Source organism: Aquarana catesbeiana, linkage group LG02, assembly GCF_042186555.1.
Source record: "Aquarana catesbeiana isolate 2022-GZ linkage group LG02, ASM4218655v1, whole genome shotgun sequence".
NCBI lineage: Eukaryota > Metazoa > Chordata > Amphibia > Anura > Ranidae > Aquarana > Aquarana catesbeiana.
Genome location: NC_133325.1, coordinates 552164054 through 552191781, shown reverse-complemented (window position 1 = coordinate 552191781; position 27728 = coordinate 552164054). Strand labels below are relative to the sequence as shown.

Genomic DNA, 27728 nt, shown 5'->3' with positions numbered 1-27728 from the left:
TTTTGGTGATTTTTTTATATGGCATAGCAACATGGTTACAGAAACTAGGCGCTTACATTGTGATGTTCCTTTTTCTCATATTTGTTCTTTACTTCCTCATGCCTCTTCCTCATGCCAGAGGCTATGCCTCTGTGTGACTACCCGCTGTACCAACAAATGTACCACCAGCCCTGATGAACCCATTATTGTGAGAAAGCTAGGAGAGAGCTGAACAGGACGCCGTCTCTCTGCGCCAATGTAACAGGAGTTACCAGCAATCGGCTGAATGTAACGCGGAGAAGAATGGTGTCAAATAAACAAAAGGGGGGAAATGACATGGACATTCACTGTACAGTTCATTTAAGCACAAGAGACTCCATTTTGTTCTCACTGTTGAAATGTGTTCTGTAACCTTCACCTAACACACAGACTCATCTCCTACTAAATGCTCTCTTCCACCCACCTTCTCAAGGTTTTACATTTGCAATTGTTCTATTCGCTAGTTTTTAATAATATATTTGTATTTGTTAGTTTTTAATAACATCTCACACCACCCCTTTATCTATGTATAAAATAATATGTAATAATAAATTTTCACTGAACGGACATTTTAAACATAGTGGTTGAGTCCTGTGAATCTGTTCCTGCAGCTGCAGTATTAACTTTGTTTTAGAGTCCCAATCAGAAATCAGTCATATCACACGCATGCTCAGAATAAATTAAGAGACGAAAGCTATTGGCTACTGCCCCGTTTATAGTCTCGACATACGTGTTTTACGTCACCGCATTCAGAACGATCAGATTTTCCGACAACTTTTGTGACCGTGTGTATGCAAGAAAAGTCCGAGCCAACATCCGTTGGAAAAAATCCATGGATTTTGTTGTCGGAATGTCCGATCAATGTCCAACCGTGTGTACGGGGCATTAGAGTTATGTGTTTGAATTTTAAAAAATGTTACAACATATGGTCTCTTTACAGTGGCCAATTTAATAGCCTTTTTATTACAATTCTGCAATATAGCTCATATCAATGTAACACAGAATGCTTTTTAAAATTATGAAAACTGACACATTGAATACTGTGCCTTTTTTTTTTTTTTGGAACTTGCTTCTTTGGACACCAGCCAGACTCTTCATAAACAAAACTCAGTGCTGGGAGGTCAGTCCTAGATGAAGCTGGACAAATGGATTTTTAGCCTTTCACTGGGATTTGTTTGCTGCAAAGGCATCTCAATACCTCAACAACAGCCCAACGGTCCATGACATGTCTTTAATCAATGTGAGCAGCCCAACCAGCCATGTTAAATGGTGTTGAGAAATTCTGAGGAACATAACATTATATCCTTCCAGTGTCACATAACATAGTCTGTGTGTAAAGCATGCCCCGATTCCTAACTTTCCCCTTGACCACAAGGCTGTCATTTTTTTCGTCTCAGCTTTGGCTTTTTCACAGGTCGTAAATAGGGATTATCAATCAGGGTTTCTTCACCTTTCAGTGAGCTGTGCTGAAGAACTGATGAATTTTCCTTTTCTTCTCCAGGATCATCCTATTAAGACAGAAAAAAAAATAATTTAAAAATGATCAATTTAGAAAATTAACAATTTGAAAATTACATTTCACAAAAAGAGAAAGGAAGAAATATAATGTGTAGCAAATTATGTGGCATAGTGGCATATGCATGTATGGACAATAATATTTAACAACTTTGTGTGTTGACAAACATGGCTATCTTTTGGAAGCATTTTTTAAAAAATATAATGCGTCGTCGCTGCTGACCCTAGTATCTGACACTGGAGATTTTAGTACCAACTGTGACAGAGGAAGGAGGCATAAGTGGGTCAGAGGGGCCTCTCTGCAAAGACACTGTCACAATTTCTATTTAACCAGTTTCCAGGAGCAAATTTATTTTTTTCCATTTTTCACACACACATTAAAATCTGCATTTTTGGCTATAAAACTACTTAGAACCACCCTAGCACATTATATATTTTCCGAATACAGAGGCCCTGTAGAATAAAGAGATGTAGGATATTTGCAAAACTGTATATTAGAGTGCACGATTATTATTATTATTATTATTCAGGATTTATATAGCGCCGACAGTTTACGCAGCACTTTACAACATTAGGGCAGACAGTACAAGTACAATACAATTCAATACAGGAGGAATCAGAGGGCCCTGCTCGTTAGAGCTTACAATCTAGGATTGTAGGATAGGATTAATCGTTAAAGAATCAAAAATCGCAATTCTACCCCCCTCCCGATCTTCAAACAGCATTTTCCGATTCTATGTAACAAGTGCAGAGTTCTCTGCTCACTTCTGACAGCTGACAAAAAAAAAAATACAGGTAGCCTGCCAATTTTATCTCAACATCAGAGAGAACTATAAACAAAGTAACATTTCTTTCTTAGATCAAAAGGAATGAACTTCAGGTCTGTAAATTAGGTCAGTTTAAAGTGGTTGTAAACCCTTACAGACCACTTTTACCTACAGGCAAGCCTAGATTAAAGGCTTACCTGTGGGTTCAAGAAATATTTCCTAAACCTACATGTTTTAGGAGATATTTCCAAAAGACAGGCACCAATGTCTACGGCGCATGCACCGTAGACAACGGCGCGCAGGCGCACTAAGTGTGCCGTCTCTAACTGCGATCATGCCATTAGTGGCGGCACCAGCGCGCATGCGCGGGAATGGCGTCATCGCGGCTCCGGCCAATCACATCGCCGCAATACCCGGAAAGAAGATGGACGCTTTATAGGAGAAGGGACAGCAGTGACATCGCAGGCTCCCTTGTCAGGTAAGTGACACATAATAGGATACTATGCGATGCATAGTAGCCCATTATGCTTTACATTTGCAGGGAAACAAAGAGGAAGTAAACACATCAGGGTTTACTTCCTCTTTAATCACTTAAAGACTATACCTTTTTCTGACAATTGTTGCTTACAAGTTAAAATATATTATTATTATACAGGATTTATATAGCGCCAACAGTTTGCGCAGCGCTTTACAACATGAGGGCAGACAGTACACTTACAATACAAATCAATACAGGAGAGGGCCCTGCTCGTTAGAGCTTACAATCTAGAAAGGAAGATATAGATATATATCATAGAGATTATATATATATATATCTATCTATCTCCGAAACAGGTAGGTTACTTTCCTTTTTTTTTTTAAATTTCTGTAACTAGAGCAATGTCAATGCGGGCTCCCAATATATCCGCCCATCAGATAAGGACAAAAGACGGGACAAATGCTACAATGCTGCAATCCATTTACTAAAAAATGTTCAGAAAATACAAAACTTGTAGTGCCAGTATGCTACTGCAGTTACGAACATCACTGTTCTTCGTCAGACTAGTCAGGCTGTGTGTGACCTTCTGTTGAATAACAATGTGTCTTTATCCCATCCCAGGGTGTAACCCAAAAGGTGTCATGTCCGATTCATTAGGTTATAAACCTCATGTGCATTAACCCCCAATAGGGAAGTCAATCACATGGTTAGGCAGTCGGTATACAACAGTAGTACACACGTTCAATACAAGAAGAAACACACAAAACAATTGTAGAAATATAAACATATTCAAAGTACTAAACAAATGTAGGACAAATTGCAAAGAAGAAGAACAAACCAATCTGACCAAAATTCTGTGCGCAAAAACACATGATCACAGATATTGCACTTAATCTGGGGGTAGGCATGTTTCAGGAGGGGCCGATGATTCTAAAGATTTTTTCACTATAGCTGTGAAACTGAAAAGAAAAAAGGGCAGTCTATCTTGTTACAGCTTCCTAAGTATGGTCTCACCCCCCCTCACGCTGCAATTTTGAAACCTCCTGTGAAATCATCCTCAATGGATATTTTCCTATCCTAAATTTCTGGCACATTTCTTCCAATCTGATTTGTCTATTACTCTCATCACTGACTATGCGTTTCACCCTCAATAATTGGCTCCTTACAATTGATCGAAACACATGTGGTAGATGATAACTGTCGAACAATAAAAGTTGGTTTCTGTCTGTGGGTTTTAAATATAGATCGGAATTGATCTGATTCCAATCTATATATATCCTAGTATCCAAAAAAGGAACCGATTTCCCACCAATATTGATTTTAAACTGGATCTCAGGACAGAATGCATTGAACACTTCATCAAATGCCTCGAATGACTCAATGCTGCTCCGCCATATCACAAACACATTGTCTATGTAGCGCCACCAAGTGGCGCAATGTCGTTGAGAGTTCATTCAAAAAAAATGTATTTTTGTTCGAATTCGCTCATAAATGCGCAGGCATATGGTGGGGCAACATTCGAGCCCATCGCAACTCCATTAAGTTTTTCAAACACCACAATTTGAACATCAGAATACTTTTTACTGTTGCTGATCAATCCTATTGTGGCATCAATACCACTCTGGTGTAGGATCCAGGTATAAAGGCTGGCAACATCCCATGTTACCAGAATCTCGTCTCCATAACAATGTGGATTTTCCTGAATTTTGTATAAGTGGTCATAAGTATCCCTGACATACGACTTGGTGTTCTTCACCGGGGGGACAGAATCTTGTACAAAAATTAAGCTGTGGGGACAAAGATAGAATCTCTTCCCAAAACTATGGGACGTCCTGGTGGTGACTAACTGCCTTTATGTGTTTTAGGTAATGTATACAGGACTGGAATACGTGTATGTGATGGTAACAAGAATTCAAAGAGATCATGAGAGCTAATCCCCTCTTTCAGTGTCGGTTTTAAAATGTTCTCCAATAGCTTTCTTACACCGCAAGTAGGATGACTGGTCGCTTTTTTCTTTTACAAAAGGGTTTTATTGATAATCATAGCAATTTCACAGTTTAACAGTATAGATAATGCATCATGAATAAACATAACATAAAGTTTAGCATCTTATAAATAAAATAAGTATGCTAGTAAATCAAAGAAAAACAAAACAATAAGGATATAACAGAGGCTGAAAACAGTTTTGAGAGGGAGGTTAAAGAAGAGCTAGGGGAAGAGATTAGTTAAGAAGGGAGGAGTAAAGAATAGGGGGAAAGGAGAGAAGAGGAATAAAGGGGGAGGGTTGGTCCTCGCGGTGGGGAGCAAGAGTGCATTAAATCCGAAGAAGGGTGGTATCAAATCTGGTGGGTTTAGTATATTTGACCCATGGCCTCCATACCTTCAGGAACTTATCATGAGTGTCCAAAAGGACAGCAGTCAGCTTTTCATTAACCTTATATCGTCCATGCGATTCTTAACCGCTTCAAAACTTAGTGTCTGTGTCTTCCATGCCCTAGCTATCGTTAGTTTGGTTGCAGTAAAGAGATGCAGAGCCAGCTGGTGCTCCAGGTGAAGCAGCTCCGCAATTGGGTTGCAGAGAAGTGCCTCGAACGGATCCTTTTTGAGGTCAGCATGGAGTATGTTTCGGAGGAGGGAGTAAACTCTAATCCATACCCTGCGTACCCTCGGACAGGTCCACCAGATGTGCGACATTGTGCCCTCCTGGAAGCACCCTCAGAAACACAAGGGAGAGTAGGCTGGGATGAACCGGGCCAGTCTAGCAGGTGTGTAGTACCACCTGTAAAGTACCTTATAGGCATTTTCTAAAAAGATGACATTCCTTGAGCATTTTTGCTAAAGTCATGACCTGCCAGTCCTCCGGATCAAGCTGTTTTCCTAGTTCCCTTTCCAATTGAAGGTGACAGAGCCGTGTCGGTGGTTTTTTTAGAGGTAATAATAGAGGAATAGATCAGTGATGACTGGACGCTTTTTTATACACCGGTTGATTACTTAATTGCCGAAAAATGTCTTGCTCATAGTCTGGATCCATAATTACCTGTCCCCCTTTATCGGCCGGTTTCAGTAGGATATCATGCCGTTTGCTGAGATTTCTCAAGGCTGTTCTTTCTTTAGGTGATAAATTGTTGGGTATGTGGTCCCGATAATCAGCCTGTGAAATTAGTTGTTTAACATCCCGTGTTACCTCCTTAACAAAGGTTTCAACAGGGGCATATGATGTGGGTGGTACTGATTTATATTTGACTTTTTTTGAATGAACTCTTTCAATCAATTCCGATCTATATATAAAACCCACAGACAGAAACCAACTTTTATTGTTCGACAGTTATCATCCACCATGTGTTTCGATCAATTGTAAAGAGCCAATTATTGAGGGTGAAACGCATAGTCAGTGATGAGAGTACCAGACAAATCCGATTAGAAGAAATGTGCCAGAAGCTTTAGGGAAGGAAAGTATCCATTGAGGACGATTTCACAGGAGGTTTTCAAAATTGCAGTGTGAGGGGGGTGAGACCACACTTAGGAAGCTGAAACAAGATAGACTGCCCTTTTCTTTTCAGTTTCACAGCTATAGTGAAAAAATCTTTAGAATCATCAAGAATCACTGGCCCCTCCTGAAACATGCCTACCCCCAGATTGACATCTTTCAACAGGTTCCTATTAAAGCTTATAGGCGTAAAAAAACATTGAGGGACTCCCTAGTTAGATCGTAATATAGGGCTAGGACACAGGAAACAAAAATTATATATTTTTGGGGGGAAAAAAAAAGAAAAAAGGGATGTTTTCCCTGTCTCAACTGTATACAATGTAATTTATTACTTAAAAGTGATCTTCTTTGCAATTTGTCCCACATTTGTTTAGTATTTTGAATAGGTTTATTTTTCTACAATCATTTTGTGTTTCTTCTTGTATTGAACATGTGTACTACTGTTGTATACCGACTGCCTAACCATGTGATTGACTTCCCTATTGGGGGTTAATGCACGTGAGGTTTATAAACTAATGAATCAGGCATGACACCTGTGGGTTACACCCTGGGATGGGAAAAAGACATATTGTTATTCAACAGAAGGTCACACACAGCCCGACTAGCCTGACAAAGAACAGTGATGTTCGTAACTGCAGTAGCATACTGGCACTACAAGTTTTGTATTTTCTGAACATTTTTTAGTTAATGGCTTGTAGCATTGGATCGGTTGTCCCGTCTTTTGTCCATTATATATATATATATATTTTATTATATATATATATATATATATATATATATATATATATATTAAATTTTGTGTTGTGATATTGAATACATAGAAAGTGCAGGTACACGCATATCCCAGATACTGGGTTTGTAGATATATAGTTATAGAAAAGCCATACTATGAAGGGTCATTAGATATATCAGTACACGTGGCTGCAGTTTCCAGCCACGTGTCCCAAATCAAACCCCTGTGAACATATATCTCTTTTTTTATATGGGAAGACCTGATTGACTGCTGAAATCCATTCCTGAAGCGTTGGTGGTATGATTTGTAGCCATTTCCTTGCTATAAGTAACCTAGCTATGAACAATACCTCTTGGAGGCATATTTTGTGGAATTTATCTGAATCTGGGTCGGGGAATATTCCCAGCAGGCATTGTTTAGAACACAGCATCAAGGGTGACCCCATCTCATCATGTATAAATTTAACAATATGGGACCAATAATCCTGTATCACAGGGCATGTCCAAAGAAGTTGAAAGAAAGAGCTGAGTGGGCTATCACATCTAGGGCATAATGGATTCTGGTCAGGTTTATATTTAGCCAATCTGTTAGGGGTTAGGTATGATCTATGCATAATGTAGAGTTGTCTGAGGCGATCAGATAGTTTAGTGGACACCTTTTTATTAGTACCCAATGCATCTTCCCATTCCTCGTCCTCCAACTCCCCCACATCCCGGGCCCATCGTTCTTTTAGGTTATATGCTATAATTGTTGCGGAGGGTCGGAGTAGAGCATTATAGAACGCCGATATAAGTTTACGGGAGTCTTGACTAGTTATAATACACAGAACATCAAGGCGCTCTACTTTAGGGGAGACATCGCTAAATTGTGTTCGGAGGGCATGGCTGACCTGGATGCATCGGAAGTGAATTGAGTTGGGAAGATGAAATTCCTCCTTGAGCTGTTGAAATGATTTAAGTATATTATCACAATAGACGTCAGACAAGTATCTTACCCCCTGGTTCAGCCATACGGTGAAGTCGGGGACAGTTAACAGTTCTCGCAAACCCGGGTTATCCCATAGTGGTGTGTGAAAATGTGTGAGTGGTATTGTCAGTTTGCGGCCTATTACCTCCCATATTTTACAATGGTGATACATTAAACTTTTACATCCACTCAGTTGCCCAGTACCCTTAAGGTCTCTGAGAAGAATTTGAAAGGGGTGCGTTAGACCACGGGCGTGGGGGGAACATATCAGAGCTAGATACTGCTCCTTATCTTGTTTGTCTAAAAAGAAAAAGTGAGACAGTTGCGCAGCCAGGTAATACAGGTTGAAGTCTGGTAGTGCCACTCCCTCTAGTTCTATGGGATTCTTCAGTACTTGCCAGGATAATTTATGTCGGGTTGCCCCCCATACAAAGGATTCGAGAAGGGCCTCTATAGACTTATGGACTTAAAGATCCTAAGGGGTATATAGGCTGGAGCATGCCACAAGATGTACAAACATTTGGGGAGGATGACCATTCTGATAAGGTTTACCCGGCCCATCACCCCCAGTGGTAATTTAGCCCCATCTGTGTTTTAGCTTTTAAACCTGCTATCAAGGTCTCTAAATTAAGCCTAATGTAGTCTTCTGGTGTGCAGGTAATTACAATGCCAAGGTATGTCATGGAACTTACTCTGAGGAGAGGGGACGAGGCCATTATATCAGAGGGAACGCTAACGTCTATGGGAAGAATCAATGATTTGTCCCAATTGATCTTTAACCCAGAGTATTTACCGAAGTTTTGGATAGTCTCGAGGGCTACTTTTAGGAATGGGCCAGCGTCTGTTAAGTACAACAAAATGTCATCCGCATATAAGCTGATCTTTTCCACCAAGTTGCCACATCTTAGCCCTTGAACAACTGGATGTGCCCTGAGGGAGGAAGCAAGGGGTTCCACTGCTAGAGCATATAATAACGGGGATAAGGGGCAGCCCTGATGAGTACCCCTAGAAAGGGGAAAGGGATCAGAGACTTTGCCATTGACCAAGATCCTGGCACACGGGTTTTGGTAGAGGAGTTGGATCCACCTAATGTACTTAGGCCCAAATCCAAGGCGCGTTAAACATACCCAAAGACAGTCCCACTCAACAGAGTCAAACGCCTTAGCGGCGTCAAGGGACACTACTCTAGAACCCAACTGGTCATGTTCAGCCTGCAGGTTCATATAAAGCCTGCGTAAATTGTATGCTGTATTTTTGGCTGGCATGAACCCAGTTTGGTCCAGGTGGATTAGGGTAAGAATCACCTTATTCAGACGCAGTGCCAAGATCTTGGCCAATATTTTGATATCTAGTTGAAGTAGGGAAATAGGGCAGTATGATTCGGGGAGTTCTGGGTTTTTCCCACGTTTGGGTATCAGCACAATATAGGCTTCACACATGGAAGGGGGCAACGAGCCAGATTTAAACATATGGGAAAATGGTTCATGTAGTCTGGGAACCAGGGTTTCAGTATACTATATATTATGTCGTCCTTAGATATAGGAGCCTCTAACATCGTGGTCTGGTCGTGAGACAGAGTGGGCAATTCTATATCGGCTAAGAGTGTCACTATTTCCTCACGGGGGTTGTTGACAGTAGAGGAGTACAGAGATGCGAAGAAGGAGTGGAACTCCCCAGCCACCATTTCAGGGTCAGTGATCAGTGCCCTTCAGCAGCGCGAAGAGAGACCACTGCAGGAGGTCTGTGGTCTAGGTGGGCTAGATAAGCCAGAAGACGTCCCACTATGAGTCTGGTTTGTAGCTTTAACCAGTCTGCTGTGGATGACGACGGGTCGGCCAAGAAATTTCTTTCTGCCTCCGCAAGGGATTGTTCTGCCTGTCTAACCACTTGAGAGGAGTTTTGACGTTATCTAGATATACGCTGAGATAATATCATCCGGGCGTGTGATTTAAAAGCGTCCTAGATCATTTCAATTGGTGCAGTATCCTTATTAATCTGGAAGAAAATTTCCCATTCAGTCCCAATGCCCTCTAGGTCAGGAATAACCGTCAGCCAAAATGGGTTAAGTTTCCATGCATAAGTCTTAGGGGAAGAATCTATTTGAAGCGTAATCCAGTATGGAGCATGGTCAGAGAGGACACGTGGATTAAAACCTACCTCGCCCAAAATGGGGAGAATAGCATGAGATATCAGGATTAAATCTATGCAAGACATAGAATTGTATGAAGTGGAGAAACACGAGAATGCCCTGTCCATAGGGTGTCCGTGCTTCCATGTATCTACTAAGGTAAGGTCTGTAAGAAGTCTACCAAACCTAGTATAAGATTGGGCGGGATTATCAGAAGGTGTCAATGACAGTCTGTCTAAATCATTGTGCATGATGTTGTTGAAATCCCCCAGCCATATCGCAGGAACAGTAGGGAATTGAGACATAAATGTCAACCCTTCTGTAAGGACATTGAACTGGAAGGGGGGGTATGTACATAGCTAATATTAGGAGTTCTAAGTTTACCTTGGCATGTAAGAATAGAAACCTGGGGGTCAGATCTAAGCGTTAGCAGTACAAATTGTACCGTTTTTGCCACCAGGATAGCCACATCCCTAGAGTTTGTAGTATAGGGGGCCTGATATAGCCAACCCACCCATGGCTTTTTTAGTACCAACAAAAGTTGGCCCGTGAGATGGGTCTCTACCAATACCATTATCCCTGCACGTTGTGCCTTGAGATAGGACAGGACTGCGCTACGCTTGGGTCTAGCTCTGATGCCTCGGACATTCCATGTGATACATTTTATAGCAGACATGTTGACAGGATATAGGCATCCAGTCTCCCAGTATCCTGAGTCTGCGCGCCCCCATGTTTAGGGGGATATGCAGGACCGCCCACGAAACCCAGGATCTCCAGGGCAGGATGTTACAGACCGAGTCTCCAGATCTGCAGTATGATACCAGCACAGGATGACTCGACGTATTGTATACCATCCACGTCAGCATGCAACCATACCCACCAATAATTGTGTGCACATCAAATATGTTTCGAGCATTAAAATAAAAATACCACGTAATTAAATATAAAACAAAAACTAACACTCTGGCGTAACCGGCGAGACAGCACACCGAGTAAATATCGGGTGTAGTCAAATGGGTCCAGTCAGGCCAGGGAAACCAAACAATACATGTTGCATTCCTTAAAAAAGGATAGCGGGGCCCCGAGGGGTACCCGCCACTAGGGGGACGATTAGCTGCTGAAGAACATACAGCAGTACAGAGAGCGTGACATCTGTTCTTAGAACACCAGGATAGACTATGCAAGGGGATCAGAAGGATATAAAAGTTCGAGGCCTTGTCACAGATGCCATGTCGGTCGTCAGCTTGCCATTAAAGCCAGAAAGTCAGGGCCAAATAGATCAAGTACAGCACTGTGGAACCGATGTGCGGTCTTAGGGGGAATAACAGCCAAGGAAAAAATAACCAATAACATAAAAGGTATGAATCAAATAGGACAAAATGGAAAAATATTCCCCCCCCCCCCCCCTTTGGGGGGGATAAAAGCCACAGGGATTATAGGAGCCAAAAGGGAACCACACAGTACCTTCAGGGTATCTTGGTCTATGTTCTCCAAGGAAGTTCGAGGAAATAGACTGTTATCACTCCTAGAACAGATAATCATCCTCAGGGAGCAGCCGAATCATCAAGCGGGTTCCAGAGCTGGTGCCGCTTTGTTTTCAAGCCAGGAAAAAACTGCGTCCGATGTATCAAAAAAAATGCGCCCGGTCCTCTCTGATGACGCAAAGCCTTGCTGGGAATAGCATCGCATAGGAATAGTGACGAATCCTCAACTGCCGTTTAGCTTCGGTAAATTGTGCCCTTTTCTTCTGAACCTCAGCTGAGAAGCCTGGAAACACCTTGATATCGCCATTTTTGAAGGGAATATTACCCTTTATTCTGGTGAGGCGGAGGACCGTGTCACGGTCACGGAAATTGAGCAGTTTGGCTATGAATGTTCAGGGTGGCGCCCCCTGAGGGGGAGGTTTAGCAGCCAGCCCGTGTGCCCTTTCTACCACAAAGGACGTGCAGAATTCAGCCCATCTGAAGGAGGTAATAGGGGGATTTTCAAGAAATTGGGGGGGTCTGTACCCGCAGATCCTTCGGGAATGCCTACAAACGCAGGTTACACCTCCTGAGGCGATTCTCCATATCATCTTGTTTGGCTAGAACCATATGGAGCTGGTGTTGGAGCCATTCAGTAGTAACTTGTAATGGATGCACCTAGTCCTCCACGTGGCCGATGCGGATCTCTGTCTCCGTGAGCCGATCCCTGAGTTTCTGTAAATCTTGATGGATGAGAGAGACATCTATCTTAATTTCCTCGATCTTGCCTGTCAGGGTGCTTTTGCAGTCTGATATCGCCTCCAGCACTCGTGCAGTGTCCTCTGCAGCTGAGCCCGTCGTAGAAGGAGAGCCGGCGCCATTTTCCTCCTCAGCCTCCTTTTCTGCATGACAGTATTTAGCCAGTTTAGCAGCCAAATCCATTGTTTTCTTTGACAGTGACATGGTCCCTGCTAGCACAGCGTACCCAGAGAGCCAGTATTGTAGAAATAGATGGCAGATTTAGCCCCAGGATATGTAGTTACGGATATTAGGCAAGCGGAGCTCCCGTACACACTCCCTACACCATGCCGGTCCAGGCCACGCCCCTGTCCATTATATATTTTAGCAGAGACCCTAGAGAATAAAATGGAGTTGCTGCAATATTTTATGTCACACTGTATTTGCGCAGCGGTCTTTCAAACGCAATTAAAAAAAAAAAAAAAAAACACTTTAATGAATTAAAAAAACTAAACAGTACAGTTAGCCCAATTTTTTTGTACAATGTGAAAGATGATGTTAGGCCGCGAGAACCGTGATGTTTATTCTAAGCAAGAAAAAAAAAAAAAAAAAATTGCGATTCTCATTTAAGCCAGAATCATGCAGCTCTACTGTACACCAAATCTATATTTTCAGGAAAAAATACGCTAAAATTAAATTTTAGTACACACCAGCATAATTTAATCCCCAATTGTTTGTTCAAAATAAAACATGAGGTAGTGTTGAGTAAATAGTTAACCAATTTGTCAAGCCTCAAAAATGCATATGCCTGCAAAAGGCTGAAAAATTATGGTATTCAAAATTATCAATGGGCGAAGCTTTAAATGCCTTTACAGATCATCAGTTTAGAGTCGGCCATAAATAAGGGACCTAGAATTATTGCTCTCATTCTGGCATGTGCAATGATATACAACATGTGCGGTGCAATAGTTTACATACACGTGTGCGTCTACACACACACACACACACACACATTTGCATTCTCATTTGTGTGTGTGTAAGGCGATGTGGGTGCTTTTAAATTTTTTTAAATTTTGTTTTAATTGAACACTTTTTTTTGGCACTTCCCTTTTTGCTATTACAAGGGAGCCAACAAGCCCCATATGTGACAGCTTTGGACACGTGACAGATACTCCTTAACCACTTAACGACACTCCGCCGACGTTTTACATCGGCTGTTTGAAGAGGAGTACCGGGGTTATGGCAGCAGTTAGCTGCCATAACCCCGGTATCCTCTTCAAGAGCGGACGGTCCTCTTTCAGATAAGAGTGGTCTCCCCAGCAGCTTTGCCCCGAGATCACTTTTATCGGGTGCGGAAGATGGACCCCCTCCCGCCACGCTCCGGTCGTCTCCGCCACTTAGCGGAGCCGTCGGTAGCAGTGGAGACGATCGGGTGCTCTTCCCTTACAGGCTGGATGCCGAATAAGACAAAGATGGCCCCCACACGGCTCCATAACATTGGAGTGCGCAGTTGATGTCAAGATGTCACTTCCGCCCTCCAGTCTTAAAGGGGAAAAAAATTTTTGTTGCAAATAAAAAAAACAAAAAAACATTTGACCCCAGATCGCACATTTACGAGGTCCTGTCATGCTTTATTTCTATTACAAGGGATGTTTAAATTTTTGTCGCCATTCCACAAGCGGGTGCAATTTTCAAGCATGATATGTTCCATATCAATTTACTCGGCGTAACATTATCTTTCACAATCCAAAAAAAAAAAAATTGGGCTAACTTTACTGTTGTCTTATTTTTTAAGTCAAAAAAGTGTATTTTTCCCAAAAAATTGCTCTTGTAAGACCGCTGCGCAAATACGGTGTGACAAAGTATTGCAACGACCGCCATTTCATTCTCTAGGGTGTCTGAAAATAAAAAACATTTTCTGAGCTCCCTCTCCCAGCATACCCAAAGCAACTTACTATGGGAAGTTCACTGGAGGCATCACAACAAAAACAGGACACACCATGCTGGTAAAAAAAAAGGGCTGAGACCTGCATATGTCACTGACAGGGTATCAATACCAGGCTTGCAGAGCAATACAGTATGAAAGAGACCTTCTCCTACAAAGCTTCTAATTTGGTATAACTTATAATGTGAAAAACGCCCTACAGGTCTCTACGTTGGTTAAACTATGATTCTCTGTGAACGATCGCACAGGCACATCTTCACATCAAAGAGGACTTTATAAAAATGCTCAATGTCTCCACGTCCCACTATGATGTGTATAAAATGCAAGTTTCTTACTATCTGTTCATACTGCCCATAGAAGTGGCCAGCCAGTATGTTTCAAAAGCTTGCATTACAATCTATTTAGGTAGGGCAATAAATGGTATCAATCTAAATCTAAACTACTGCTTTTGTTGAAGGCTAACACTTTGCTACCACTATCAAATGTAGGACTCCAAAAATAACCCTGTACTAGTGAGAATCTTCCACATTGAAGCATACATTCATCATGTATATCTCTGCTCTACATGCTGAATTTAGGTATCTATATAATGGAAACTAAAACAGAAATCTATGGCATCAAGGAAAGCAAAAGAAAGATAAATTCAAGAAAGCTACAAATAAGATTCTTAAATACAATACCGCATGTAAATGCATAGAAAGGTTTTCTGTATCAGTCTGGTCATCTTGTTCAGAAGAATCGGTCTCTTCTACTTGCTGCAGCTCTAATTCTGATGGGAGAAGGGCATTCAAATATGGGATGGACAAAGGGCGAGCAGCAATCACTGGTGAGGAAGGAAATGTGATAATGAAGGTTATCTCCTTGAAAGCAAAGAAGCAGCAAGCAAAATAAATAAAAAGCAATTATAAAAATAAAAAATAAAAAATTTAAAAAAAACCATAGGGCTGGTTGGCTTACACATCACATTAAATAAATTGCTGTCTTACATGGGAAAATGCTGGTGTCATCCTTAAAAAGACTCTGGGTTTCACCAGTCTTCGCCATAAATCGCGTTAGTGCTCTTTCCACATCTCTACGTTGAGATGCTGCCTTCTCTCGAAGGACCTGGTAATCTCCCACTGGTTCTCTGCAGGTCTGCAGTAAGAAAAAATAGACTGTAAAACTGTAAACTTTTCTTCTCCATCTCCCCCTTGGCAGTCTCCCTTCAATGGAACTGCCTCCAACTCAGCAGCCTGCAACAGCATCTCTAATCCTGACACCTCAATGACAACCCACAAGCCCCCTTTTCCCTGCAGATTGACCATGCTTCACGTGTCCCTGCGGTGACAGGAGTTTTACCATGCGGTAAAACGGTGACTGCATATAGTGTGAATTGGCCCTAAAGAACTTTTCTAAGAGAAGTGGTGTCGCCTCCTAGCTGTGTTGTCTGGCAAAAGGTGTATGAATCATAAAACAGCTAGACAGAATTACAACATTCTTTGGCAGATAAGACAGTTCACACCTGTATTTCATGTTTTTATTTAGCGTTCACCCTAGCGCTCATCTTTAAAAGGAAAAGTACAGCCAAAGCTCCTTGTGGCTTGTGGGCAGAGCAGAAAAGAAGAAAGTCACATACATAGTAATTTTTCACATCTCTCCCAGAAAGCACAAAACATTACCAATAGGTATATATTCTTTTTTGTTACACAATTAATACACTAACACATCCAATGTTTAACAAAGGCACATTTTATTTTTTTTTCTACTGTTCAAAGTTTAAGTTTATTAACACTTTTCTATTCTGTATCTATATCTACAGTCTCGTTTCAGTTCTCCCATAAGCATCCAAATGGCTTGACTTGCTCTTCTCTAACAGGCTAACCTGATCCTATTAGTCACACCAAACTCACTGTTTGATCCTCTTCACCCCACATACTCACAATTGAAACCCCAAAAAAGTGGCTCATTAGATCCTCAAAGGGAAAGCTGACCTAAAAAAGCTTTTCTTTTTGTTTCTGATTAACATCACCTGGCAGTGCCAAACTATAAGCTTTAGGGACTGATTCAATAGTGCCTTATCTTCTGTATCCTTCGCTCTGTACTTTTCTCTACCTACACAACAACTCTTGGCACACTTCTCTATTTCTATGACATTCAATACCATCCACATGCAGACAACACCCAAAACCTCCTGTTTACCCTCATCTCCCCTTACATGAACCCACATACATTACAAAATGACTGAACAATCTCAATCATCTTTAGATTTACCAACTGTATAGCAAAATTACTATATAAATAAACCAACAAGTTTTTTATCCAGTCAGACAGGCCCCTATACTACATAGTTGTTGGGAAATCTAACACGTTATACAATTAGACTAATGTGTATGGGCCACTTCAGTCCTAACGAGAATTCCTAGCTGCCTTTTTGACATCTCTATATCTTCCACAAAGACTTTTATCCCTACAAGCTAACATTAATGTCCCTGCAAGACTTATTTACACTTACAACCACTTTTTTCTAGTGGTCCTCTCGACCAGTGGCTTCCAGAGAAACTGAAATTCAGGTTCCTATGCTTTGCCTTTAAAATACGAATGCAATATCTTTGCCCTCACCTCAGTTCGAACTGCAATTTTTCTCTTGAGCAGACATTGTTCTTTGCAAGTCTTTTCTATGTCATACGATACTCATTCAACCTAGGATAGGTTTACTCAGTTCTTCAAAACCCACCTTTCTTTTTCCAAATAAACTAATCATCCTTTTCTGTAATCTATTATACATATATAGTACATAGTATTCCTCCACCTTGAATAGTGCATGTTGATTTTGATGGGCCCTTCTCCTCGTGTAATATTTATGTGATTGTTCCCAATTAATACCGCTTTATCTGATAAACAGTGATGTGCTATACTGGCTTTAATAAAGAATAAGCATTACTTATGCTCCTACCGGTGTCTTGATGTAAGTGTGGGGATCCGGAAATTCTGGGAGGTGACCTGGAATGTGTGCAGGATGTGGCCTGTTCTGACCTGCACTTAAAGCTTTTGGGGCAACAGGATGATTTGTTACAGGGGCTGCAAAGAAAAACAATGCATGAGCAACTGATTATACAGAACTTTTTTTTAGTTTAGGATAAAGTGGTGAGTGGTACTCCTGGCATGTTTATAATTCTGTCTGTATCACCTTTAGGGAGATTTACCCACTCTATTTGTCCTGGTGGCCAATGTCACCAGGAATGACAGCAAAAAAAAAAACAACCACACAACATTTTGAGTTGTCAATAGGACAGCAAGAATGGGGAAATCTTTAATGGAGTACCTTTGTCAGCTGTGACAACTGTCCAAGAGGGTATTTCTCTCTTTTGAATCTCCAGGAATCTTTAAGATTTCCCTATTCTATCCAAAACTAAAAGAGAAAATATTGACTATACATACACTTGCATTTTTCCTCACCTGATAAACACAGGTCTCCGCACGGGCATATAAAAAAAAACTATTGCTTACTATGTACCCCATTCACACAGCAATACAATGGAGGGGTGTGGAAAAAAGCAGCATGTCTCCTAACCAGAAATCACCCAAAGACTTCATTGGTCAATGCAGTAAAGTTTAAAAAAAATAATACAAAATAAGGGGTAAACAGTGCTTTATACCAGAAGTAATGCCCCACCCCAAAGCCCTAAAGTGTTGCAAGTTTCCCAATCACAATTCTTCAGACGACTGCCTGTGGTTCTTTGGGAGCTGATTAAAGACACAAACGTAAATATTGCAAACATTTTAACTACTGTATTCTCAAATTCATTATGAATGTTGGTGGAAATATAAAGATGGTTGAATCACAATACAAATGACAACAGCAATACTGCCACTGTTTTTTACAAGAAACCTAACAGAATACTGTAGTGCTTCAAATGTTATTAAATCCATGTTGAAACAATGCCTCACAAAACATTTATATTTCAAAATTAAAACTTACAAGACAATAAATTGGTTCTAAAGGCAGAAGGTTTTTTTTTCTTCTTAATACATGCTATGCATCAAGATAAGATACCTTCTGTGTGCAGCAGCCCCCTCAGTCCCCCTAATACTTACCTGAGCCCGATGTCTCGATCCAGCGATGTTGCATGAGAGCCTTGGCTGTCCGGAACTCTCCCCCCTTACTGGCTCTCGCTGCTGTCAAAGTAAGTGGCTAATGAGGAGAGAGAGGGGTTGGGCCGAGCCAAGGCTCTGTGTCTAAATGGACACAGAGCAAGAGCTCAGTTTGGGAGGGAGGGGCCAGGAGCCGCGGCAAGAAACCCATATAGAGGAGGATCTGGGCAGCTCTGTGCAAAACCACTGCTCAGAGCAGGTAAGTATAACATTTTTGTTATATAAAAAAAATAAAACCCTTTAATATCACTTGAAGCCTCCTAATTCTGAATGATATAGAAACATGGGTGCACTCCATAAAATTACACAAAAACTTACGTGCAGTTATCACCATCCTTTGAGAACGCTTGGCATATGCGGGCAACGTGTCCACATTAAAACCTGGGAATATTCACTTTGTTAGTAGAAGAACAAATCACAATATTATTATTATTATTATTATTATATTAATAATTACTCAGCACTACTTACCCATTTCTATAAGGGTGACAACTACATCTGGTAAAGTGGGCTGTGTACGTGCTGTATGTTCACAGAATGATTTGGCACTGCGCCCAATCTCTGTCAGATCTGTGAAAATGGAATCATTAAAATCAGTAGGATTATAAAAGATGTGCTGGTCTGACAAATATTTTTTTTTCTGTTATAAGATGTTGCCCTTCGTTCTCATTTTTATATAAAATTAGCTTTTTGTCAAGTATACATGCAAAAAATTCAGCCAAAAGGAGAACCAGTTCCCAGGTGAGAAGGTCCCCTGGACATACGCTGCCTTCAGCAGTAAGGCCCCTTTCACACTAGTGGACTGTTTAGTAGAGGTCGACCGATATGGGTTTTTCTGTGGCCGATACCAAAGCCGATATTTAGAAATCGCGGTGGCCGATGGCCGATATATGATGCCGATTTTTTTGGGCCGATATATTAGGCCGATTTTTTTTTTTTTTTTTTTTTTTTCCCCCTTCATCTCATAAAATCTGACAGTTAGACCCCTTTCACACTGGGGCGTTTTTCAGGCGCTTTTGGGCTAAAAATAGCGCCTGTAAAACGGCTCCCCTGCAGTCTGTGTGAAAGCTCGAGTGCTTTCGCACTGAGGTGATGCGCTGGCAGGATGTTAAAAAAAAAGTCCTGCAAGCAGCATCCTTGGAGCGGTGTACACCGCTCCTCCACCACTCCTGCCCATTGAAATTAATGCGCACCGCTGCCGAAGCGCCTGCAAAGCGTTTCGGCAGCAGCGCTTCAGGGGCGCATTTAACCCCTTCTTCGGCCGCTAGCTGGGTTATAAGCGCCCCGCTAGCAGCCGAATAGCGCCGCTAAAATGATGGTAAAGCGCCGCTAAAACTAACAGCGTTTTACCGTCAACGCATGCCCGCTCCAGTGTGAAAGCAGCCTTAAGTAATAAGTGATACAGAATTTTTTTTATATTTAAACATTTATTAAACAAAACAAACCTCCAATCAGTTCACTTGTATGTAGAATTTAGATAAAAAAAAAAAAAAAAAAAAGACGATATCTTAAATATTAAATACACAAAAACAGATAATCAAAACTTTTGGACGAAAAAAATGGGCTAACTTTACTGCTTTTTTTTATTTTTTTTATTTCATTAGTGTATTTTTTCAAAAAAAAAAAATTGCGTTTGAAAGGCTGCTGCGCAAATACCGTGTGACATAAAATATTGCAACAACCGCTATTTTATTCCCTAGGGTCTCTGCTAGAAAAAATATATATAATGTTTGGGGGTTCTAAGTGATTTTCTAGCAGAAAATACAGGATTTTTACTTGTAAGCAACAAGTGTCAGAAAAGATTTAGTCTTTAAATGGTTAAACTGAAAACTTCTCCACGTAGTTCAGTCTATTGATAAAAGAACCTGAAAGAGATACAATGTATCTTCTTATCAGACTTGGCAGGCTGCCCAGAGGAGGAGAGAAGAAAACTTCAGACAACTTGCATTGACTTATATTACAGAAGTCATTTGCAAGTTCCCGGCACAATCAGCCGATGCAGATTAAGTAAAAAAAGCCAAATATCGGCCGATCGATATATCGGTCGACCTCTACTGTTTAGGTCCCCCTTTTAGTTTTTCAGGCGGATCCAATTGGACCCTCCAGTTTTCCCTATGCAGCTGCGGGTGTAAATGGACATGTGTCTATCTACACCTGTTGACATCCAATCCTGTCCGCTAAAAACAGACAATGGGGATCTGTTCCCCATCCATCAGGCGAATAGGATGGCAGTCGGATACAAATGGACAGGTGGTCCGTTTACATCTGACCGCCCATAGACGAGAGCGGGCTGCGTCCGTGTCCACTCTTGATAAATGGAGCGAACACAGGCCAGTCATACATCTGCTTAGTGGCGACCAGCTGACAGATTCCCCGCTGAGCAAGCAGACTCAAACAGAGCTAACCTTGTCTGGAAGGGACTACCTGATCTATAGAGACAGGCTTGTAGGCTTACTCAGAACCTAGCCCTAGATCACAACAGTTCCCCAAACACTGAAAGAATGTCAAAGAACCACACATATTAATTATTGCATATTCTATGCAAAGCAAATGAGAATGAAGAATGTCCTGCAACATGTTATCAACAGAGCTCTGGAAGTTTACATGACTTGCTAAAGTATCAGATTTCTCTCAAAACAGTTGAACGAGAGTCCATGATGCTCCATGCATTACTGGAAAAGAAGAGCCATATTTACTTTCTGTTGCTGATGCTTGAACCATACTCACAACTTTGTAGCATCTCAGTCAGGGTTTCCACTGCTGCTTTTTCTGAACTCTCAAAACCAGCTTCTGTGAGCAAAGAACTCACGACTACCTGAAGGGTTCGCCTACGAGCGAGCAAGTAGTTATCGGCAGGTGTGGAGTTACCACGGCCACTGGATCGCTGCAGAGAAACAAGAATTATCTGAAAATTTAAACTTGCCTAAAATATTAAAAAACAGTGCAACTCATCTTAAATGATAATAATGTAATGTATTGTGAAATATATAAAAAAAGCAGTCAATATAAATGCAGGCACCCAGTAGTGCTTGTACAACTAAATATTTAATGTAAAGTATTTGTGAGACATTTTAGCCAATATACAGGCTGTAATATTAATGGAGAACGGTTATATCGTTCATTTCGTATGTATACATTCGGGGAGATTTATTAAAACTGGAGCACTCAATCTGGTGCAGCTGTGCAAGGTAGCCAGTCAGCTTCTAACTTCAGCTTGCTCAGTTAAGCTTTGACAATAAAACCTTAAAGCCGATTGGTTTCTATGCAGAAGTGAGCCTGATTTTAAACTCTCCAGCTGTAGGAAAAAACCCTCAAGTGTCCAATTAAATATTTAACCTTAGAAGTGGGAAATTATCGGACACACAGGCCGAATACTGTCTGTGGATGGACTCTTGCAGCATTGAAATTTTACACTGGCAAACAAGGGGTAAGGCCTCTTTCACATGGGCGGTATACTTTAAATACTGCTGCCTCTTACGCACCTTTTTCTATCCCATGGGGGATTTCTTCTATTCCAATGGTGATTTTACACTGAACTACCATAGCTGCATTTGGCACATGGTTGTGGCCCAGCCCCATTGACTTCAATGGGCAAGTTTGACAGGCAGTGTTGCTTGTCAAACGCAACAAGCCAAGCTTAAAGTGATACTAAAGTGTTGTTTTTTTTCTCCTTTAAAATGAACAAACATGTTATACTTCCCTGCTCTGTGCAGTTGTTTTGCACAAAGCAGCCCAGATCCTCCTCTTCTCGGGTCCCTCTTTGGCGCTCCTGGCCCCTCCCTCCTGTTTAATGCCCCCACAGCAATCAGCTAGCTAAGGGGGCACCAGAGCCGAGCCGCGGCTCTCCATGTTTATTCAGACACAGAGCCACAGCCCCCTCTCTCCTGATTGGCTCACTGACTGACAGCAGCGGGAGCTGATGGTGCTTCGCTGCTATCTCAGCCAATGAGGAGGGAGAGTCCGGAGAGCCAAGTCTTTTGCTCAACATCGCTGGAACGAGATGGGGCTTGGGGAAGTAGAATGCATTAAGATAAAAAAAAACCTTCTGCCTTTACAACCACTGTAAATTACGGCACCACAAAGCTTGAGCTTTACCAGCCATTGGCCACCATGTAAATTTGGAGGTGAGTGGTCAGAGGACAGTAAAAATGCTGTGCCAGTGTAAACCAAGCCTGCAGTTTAGCAAGACTCAAAAACCATTGAGGGCCTATTTACATTTGACTGTTTTGATGCAGCAAAACTCCTGCATTTTGCTGCATGAAAATGCTTGTCCAGTAGAAATCTCATTATTTCCTGTATTACTGGTTCACATTCATGTGATGGCTGCAGTTCAATGTTAAAGACAAAAGGAAACTCTATGGGCCTATTCACAACTACACCTGTACATTTAACATGGGTGCTGCATGCACACGGAATAGGGCAAATAAAGTCTAAATAATTTATTAGAACTGGATGACTTCTCAGATAAATGCCTCACTTTTATTGGAGCCATACCATTTTAAGACCAGCCACCCTGCATGGTCATGGTCCTGTGTTTAAATGTGAGTATGTTTTTTTATGCTAGCATTGCATCAAAAATGCTTTTCTCAGTAATTAACTTTACAACCACTTTAAAATTGGCAGACAGGATTTTTAATGCAGAAGTGACATGCTTTGTCTCTTCTGCATTAAAGCTACTTACCTGCCTGTCCACCCTTGTACAGTGAGCCACGCACACACAGCTCACTGTACAAATTCGGCAATGCTGACTCTGGCTGAACTGATGTCATCCTCGCAAGGCCAATGAGACCGGCCGGTAATCAAGACCCGGAAGCTGGCTGCCTGAAGATGCCAGCGGCTGGGTGGGGAGCTCAGTGACAACGCATCGTTAGAGCTGAGGTGAGCAGTGTTCCACTTTAAGGTGAAAAAAAAACAAAAAAAAAACTAACCTTTACAACCACTTTCAAAGCCTCATGCACACTGGGCATTTTCCCTGGGAAAAGCAGAGTTAAAATTGGGCCTAAGCCCAGGTTCACACATATGCAAACACAGACATTGCATGCGATTCACACCCGCATTGCTGTGCCGATCACATGTACCGTCTGTGCAATGCGAGTTCAGCCATTTAGTTTGTATGGCTGAACTCATGCTGGATTCACACAATAAAAAAGGCACAGGGACCTTTTTTTTCCCCGCACTAGAATCGGATCGCATGGGTGTTCACACCCATGTGATCAGATTCCTGTACAAATCCACAGTTTGCACTGCGATCTGTGGGTGTCATTAACTTTGTATTGACACATGCAGCGGTTCAGAGGGCAGTGTGAACTGCCTGAATGGGAGATGCGATGCGGGAACCGGCGCCGGAATCGCATATGTGTGAGCCCAGGCTTAAAGTGATTGTAAAGGTTTGTTTTAAAAAAAAATAACAACAACATGTCATACTTCCCTCCACTGTGCAAGGGTTTTGCACAGAGCGGCCCCGATCCTCATTTTCTGGGGTGCCCGGGCGGCGCTCCTGGCTCCCCGCTCACATCGAGTGCCGCATTCCATGGGGGCACTCATGCAGGTGGGCTCCTGAGTCCTGCTGCTGCGTCCATTGACACAGACTGCAGGACTTGGCCCCGCCCCCCGTGTCACTGGATTTGATTGACAGCAGCAGGGGCCAATGGCTCCCGCTGCTATCAATCTATCCAATGAGGACCCGAGACAGTGGTAGGAGCTGCTGGGCCAGGCAAGTAAAAAGGGGGCAGCTGCAGCGCAGAAGGTTTTTCACCTTAATGCATAGAATGCATTAGGCTGCTTTCACACTGAGGCACTTTACAGGCGCTATAGCGCTAAAAATAGCGCCTGTAAAGAGCCTCTCCTCTCACTCCAGTGTGAAAGCCTGAGTGCTTTCACACTGGAGCAGTGCGCTGGCAGGATGGTAAAAAAAAGTCATGCAAGCAGCATCTTTGCAGCGCTGTAGGAGCGGTTTATACACCGCTCCTAAAGCGCCCCTACCCATTGAAATCAATGGGCATCGCCGCCGAAGCAGGCGGTTTTAACCCTTTTTTGGCCACTAGCGGGGGTTTAAAGCTCCCCGCTAATGGCCAAAAACCTCTGCAAAAACGACGGTAAAGCTCCGCTTTACCGTCGACGCTCCCCAACGCCCCAGTGTGGAAGTAGCCTTAAGATGAAAAACCTCAAGACTTTACAACCCCTTTAACCACTTACCGACCAGCTGCCGCAGTTTCACGATCACCGCCGGGCTCCCACGATCGCTGCTGACACACCGAGAACCAGGATCTGTATGTGTAAACACACAGTTCCTGGTTCTTTGAGGGGAGAAGAGACAGATCGTCTGTTAATACAAAGTATGAACAGCGATCTGTTATCTTCCCTGCACAGTCCCCTCCGCCTTCAGTTAGAACACACACAGGGAACACATTTAACCCCTTGATCGCCCCCTAGTGTTAACCCCTTCCCTGCCAGTGACATTTTTACAGTAATCAGTGCATTTTTATAGCACTGTTCGCTGTATAAATGCCAATGGTCCCAAAAATGTGTAAAAAGTGTCTGAAATGTCTGCCATAATGTTGCAATCCCGATATAGTTTTTTTTTTTTTGGTACAGCGTCGCACAATCGCGCAAATGTCAGTTAAATCGACGCAGTGCCGAATCGCAAAAAGTGCTCTGGTCAGGAAGGGGGTAAAATCTTCCGGGGCTGAAGTGGTTAAACTGCATTTTCCAAATGCATTTAGGCTCATCAGACGTTCTGGCCATTTATTCATTTCAGCAATTGGGATGAATGAACGCCTAAGTCCTAAACAACCCTAGCGCTCAGCCGTGTTTATGTGTATTCTGCTGGGTTTTTTTTTCTGCCGTGACACCCCTCTCCTAAACACGCAAGTGATTTTTTTTTTCTGTGCCCCCATTAAGGAGGTTCACACTCTCTATTTCTTCTGTACTGCCATTATCATTAAAAGTGAAAATAAAGAAAATCCCACTAGTTCTGGTGACCTGGGGGTCCAGAAGAGATTTCCTTCATTTGCAGGGATTTCTTCTCACTTCCTGTTTGGATATTGGACAGGAAGTGAAGGGAAATCTTCCCAATGGGACACAGATGGTAAAAAAAATATATGAAAAACCTCTTTTGCCTGTAGTTCTACTTTAATGTAGCTTAGTAGGGTCTGCCTTTGCCTTGTATTGGCTAATAAATATCAGTCCTTCACAGCTTTTCTTGACATTCAGTTTAGTACAGAGAACCCAATTTATTAACCTGGTGGAGAGGAGAGTGAACCAGTGGCGCACACATATTGATAATAGATATTTGTATAAAGAAAGTTGACAGCTGACCCGTTGCCATGGACTACGCCATTACTGCTTTATTATCCTACACAAGGCTCCATGCTGTGTAAAACCCTTAGATGACCACACCTCCGCTCACGTGACTGCTTTCCTCCTATCACTCCCGCACGCCAATAGCCCCTGAAACAGTTCCGAACCTCAGCAAACACTAATCTATCTTTTCATAAAACGGAAAGCTTGCTGGGCCCACGATCCCAATTTGATTCGTTCGCCTCCCGGGTGAATATTACCGTTCCGGAGCTGCCCGAACCACTCACAGCCGTCGCTGTCTCCGCCATCTTGATTAGCACGTCCCGCCGCGAAGGCTGCCGGGAGATGTAGTCCTTTGACTTGTCCCGCAGGTGGTACTTAGCTAGGCGTAACCTGGGCAGGAGAGAAGCCTGCCTGAGAAAATACTTGTCAAAAAATTAAATTTTTATTTTGTTTCTGTGTTCTTGATTTGATTTCCTTTCTGTGTGAATGCTTGCTGTATTTATTGAAAAGTAAATTGAGGCAAAAAGTATTTACACAGCAACTTACGTGTGTCGCTTGGCTCCAAGACATGACACTGACGAACTTAAAGTACAACTCCAATTTTTATATTTTTCTGAGTGGAATGGTTAAACCCTTTATAGGGTTTCTATCGCTATACTCATGTGAGGGAGAATTCCCTGCACTTCCTGTCCTAGGGAGACAACAGGAAGCAGTGGTGGCTGGTGCTAAACATTTTTTTTTGGGGGGGGGCAGCAAACAAACCCCCCTAGGTCTGTAGTCACTCTCCCCAGTGGTGTTGCGCCATGGCTTCCACCCGGCCTTCTTTTTCGGATGCAGTTCAGTGCAGGACAGTGTGTCCAGTAGGGTTGCCACCTCATCCCTTTAAACCAAAACACATATGAATTACACAGGTTCTGTGGCTGATTAGGGGGTAATTAAACTCACTTGGTGCCTTATCTGCATTAAATAAGCCTCAGAACCTGGGTAATTTGGGTTTAAAGGGATGAGGTGGCGACCCTAGTGTCCAGCGATTTGGCTCCCCTTCGCCGTCGTTTCGGTGGCGGGTTTTTCGGGTCTGGCTGAGCTAAGCTTATCACTGTCTTTGGGTACCGCTCGCCCGGCAGCAGGTCCTGCGGCTGATTTCACCCCTGTCTCCGTCCTCAGCTATCGCTAGTTCCACTCTGGCACCAGTGCCCCTGACGGCCAGATACCGTGTCTGTCTCCACATTCTGTCCACTCCATCTCCGCTGTCTCCAGGTTCTGCCGGTGCCACTCATCCGCTACAGCTCCAGTGACGGCTTTAAGGCCCCTTTCACACATGTGGACCATTCGTCCATTTTTCATCCATCATTGAAAAACGGACATTAATGCATTCCTATGGAAAAACGGATGACAACGGATGATCATCTATTTTCATCCGTTTTCATCTGCTTCCATTACCATCCTATTTTTTTAACGGATGAAAGCCCTATTTTTCATCCCTTAAAAAAACTGATCGGACGAAAAACGAATGTAAACAGACGAATGGTCTGTTTTTACACAAAAAAAATGACTCTGGGACTCAAGTGGTTAAGGACTCTAGCTGGCAGATGTAAAAAAACGGATGAAAAACTGATGTAAACTTCATTCATTTTTTTCTTTGAAAAAAGTGACTAAACTGATCACACATACGCTCCACATCAGAGGCGTAATTAGAATCTTCAGGGCATCGGTGCAAGAAACCATGAAGGGCCCCCACCAGGGGCGTTGCTAGGTCTACAAAAGATCTCAAGCTAGAGGCCATAGCAGTGAAGTAAAGAAAGTCATACGCTTGGGCAGGCATACACATGTGTGTGTGTGTATTTTTATATATATATATATATATATATATAAAAATTGTTACATATCTGAGTGCGGATCCTCCTTACATCAGGGTCCCCAGAGATCCCCCACTTACATCAGAGTCCCCAGAGATCCCCAACGTACATCAGGGTCCCCAGAGATCCCCTCATTTCATCAGGGTACCCAGAAAGCCTCCCCTTACATCAGGGTCCCCAGAGAGCCTCCCCTTACATCAG

General features: G+C 42.4%; 1 protein-coding gene across 1 annotated transcript; it reads right to left on the bottom strand.

Annotated features, from left to right (window-relative positions):
* Positions 1 to 947: 947 nt before the first annotated feature.
* Positions 948 to 26032, bottom strand: TAF8 (TATA-box binding protein associated factor 8). Its single transcript, XM_073615941.1, has 8 exons — positions 25929 to 26032; positions 21097 to 21253; positions 18841 to 18939; positions 18688 to 18750; positions 17171 to 17295; positions 15225 to 15372; positions 14919 to 15061; positions 948 to 1526 (listed from the first exon to the last, which is right to left on the bottom strand). The coding sequence occupies exons 1-8, from the start codon at positions 25974 to 25976 to the stop codon at positions 1398 to 1400; spliced, it is 912 nt and encodes a 303-aa protein (XP_073472042.1). The 5' UTR covers positions 25977 to 26032; the 3' UTR covers positions 948 to 1397.
* Between the last annotated feature and the right edge of the window lie 1696 nt (positions 26033 to 27728).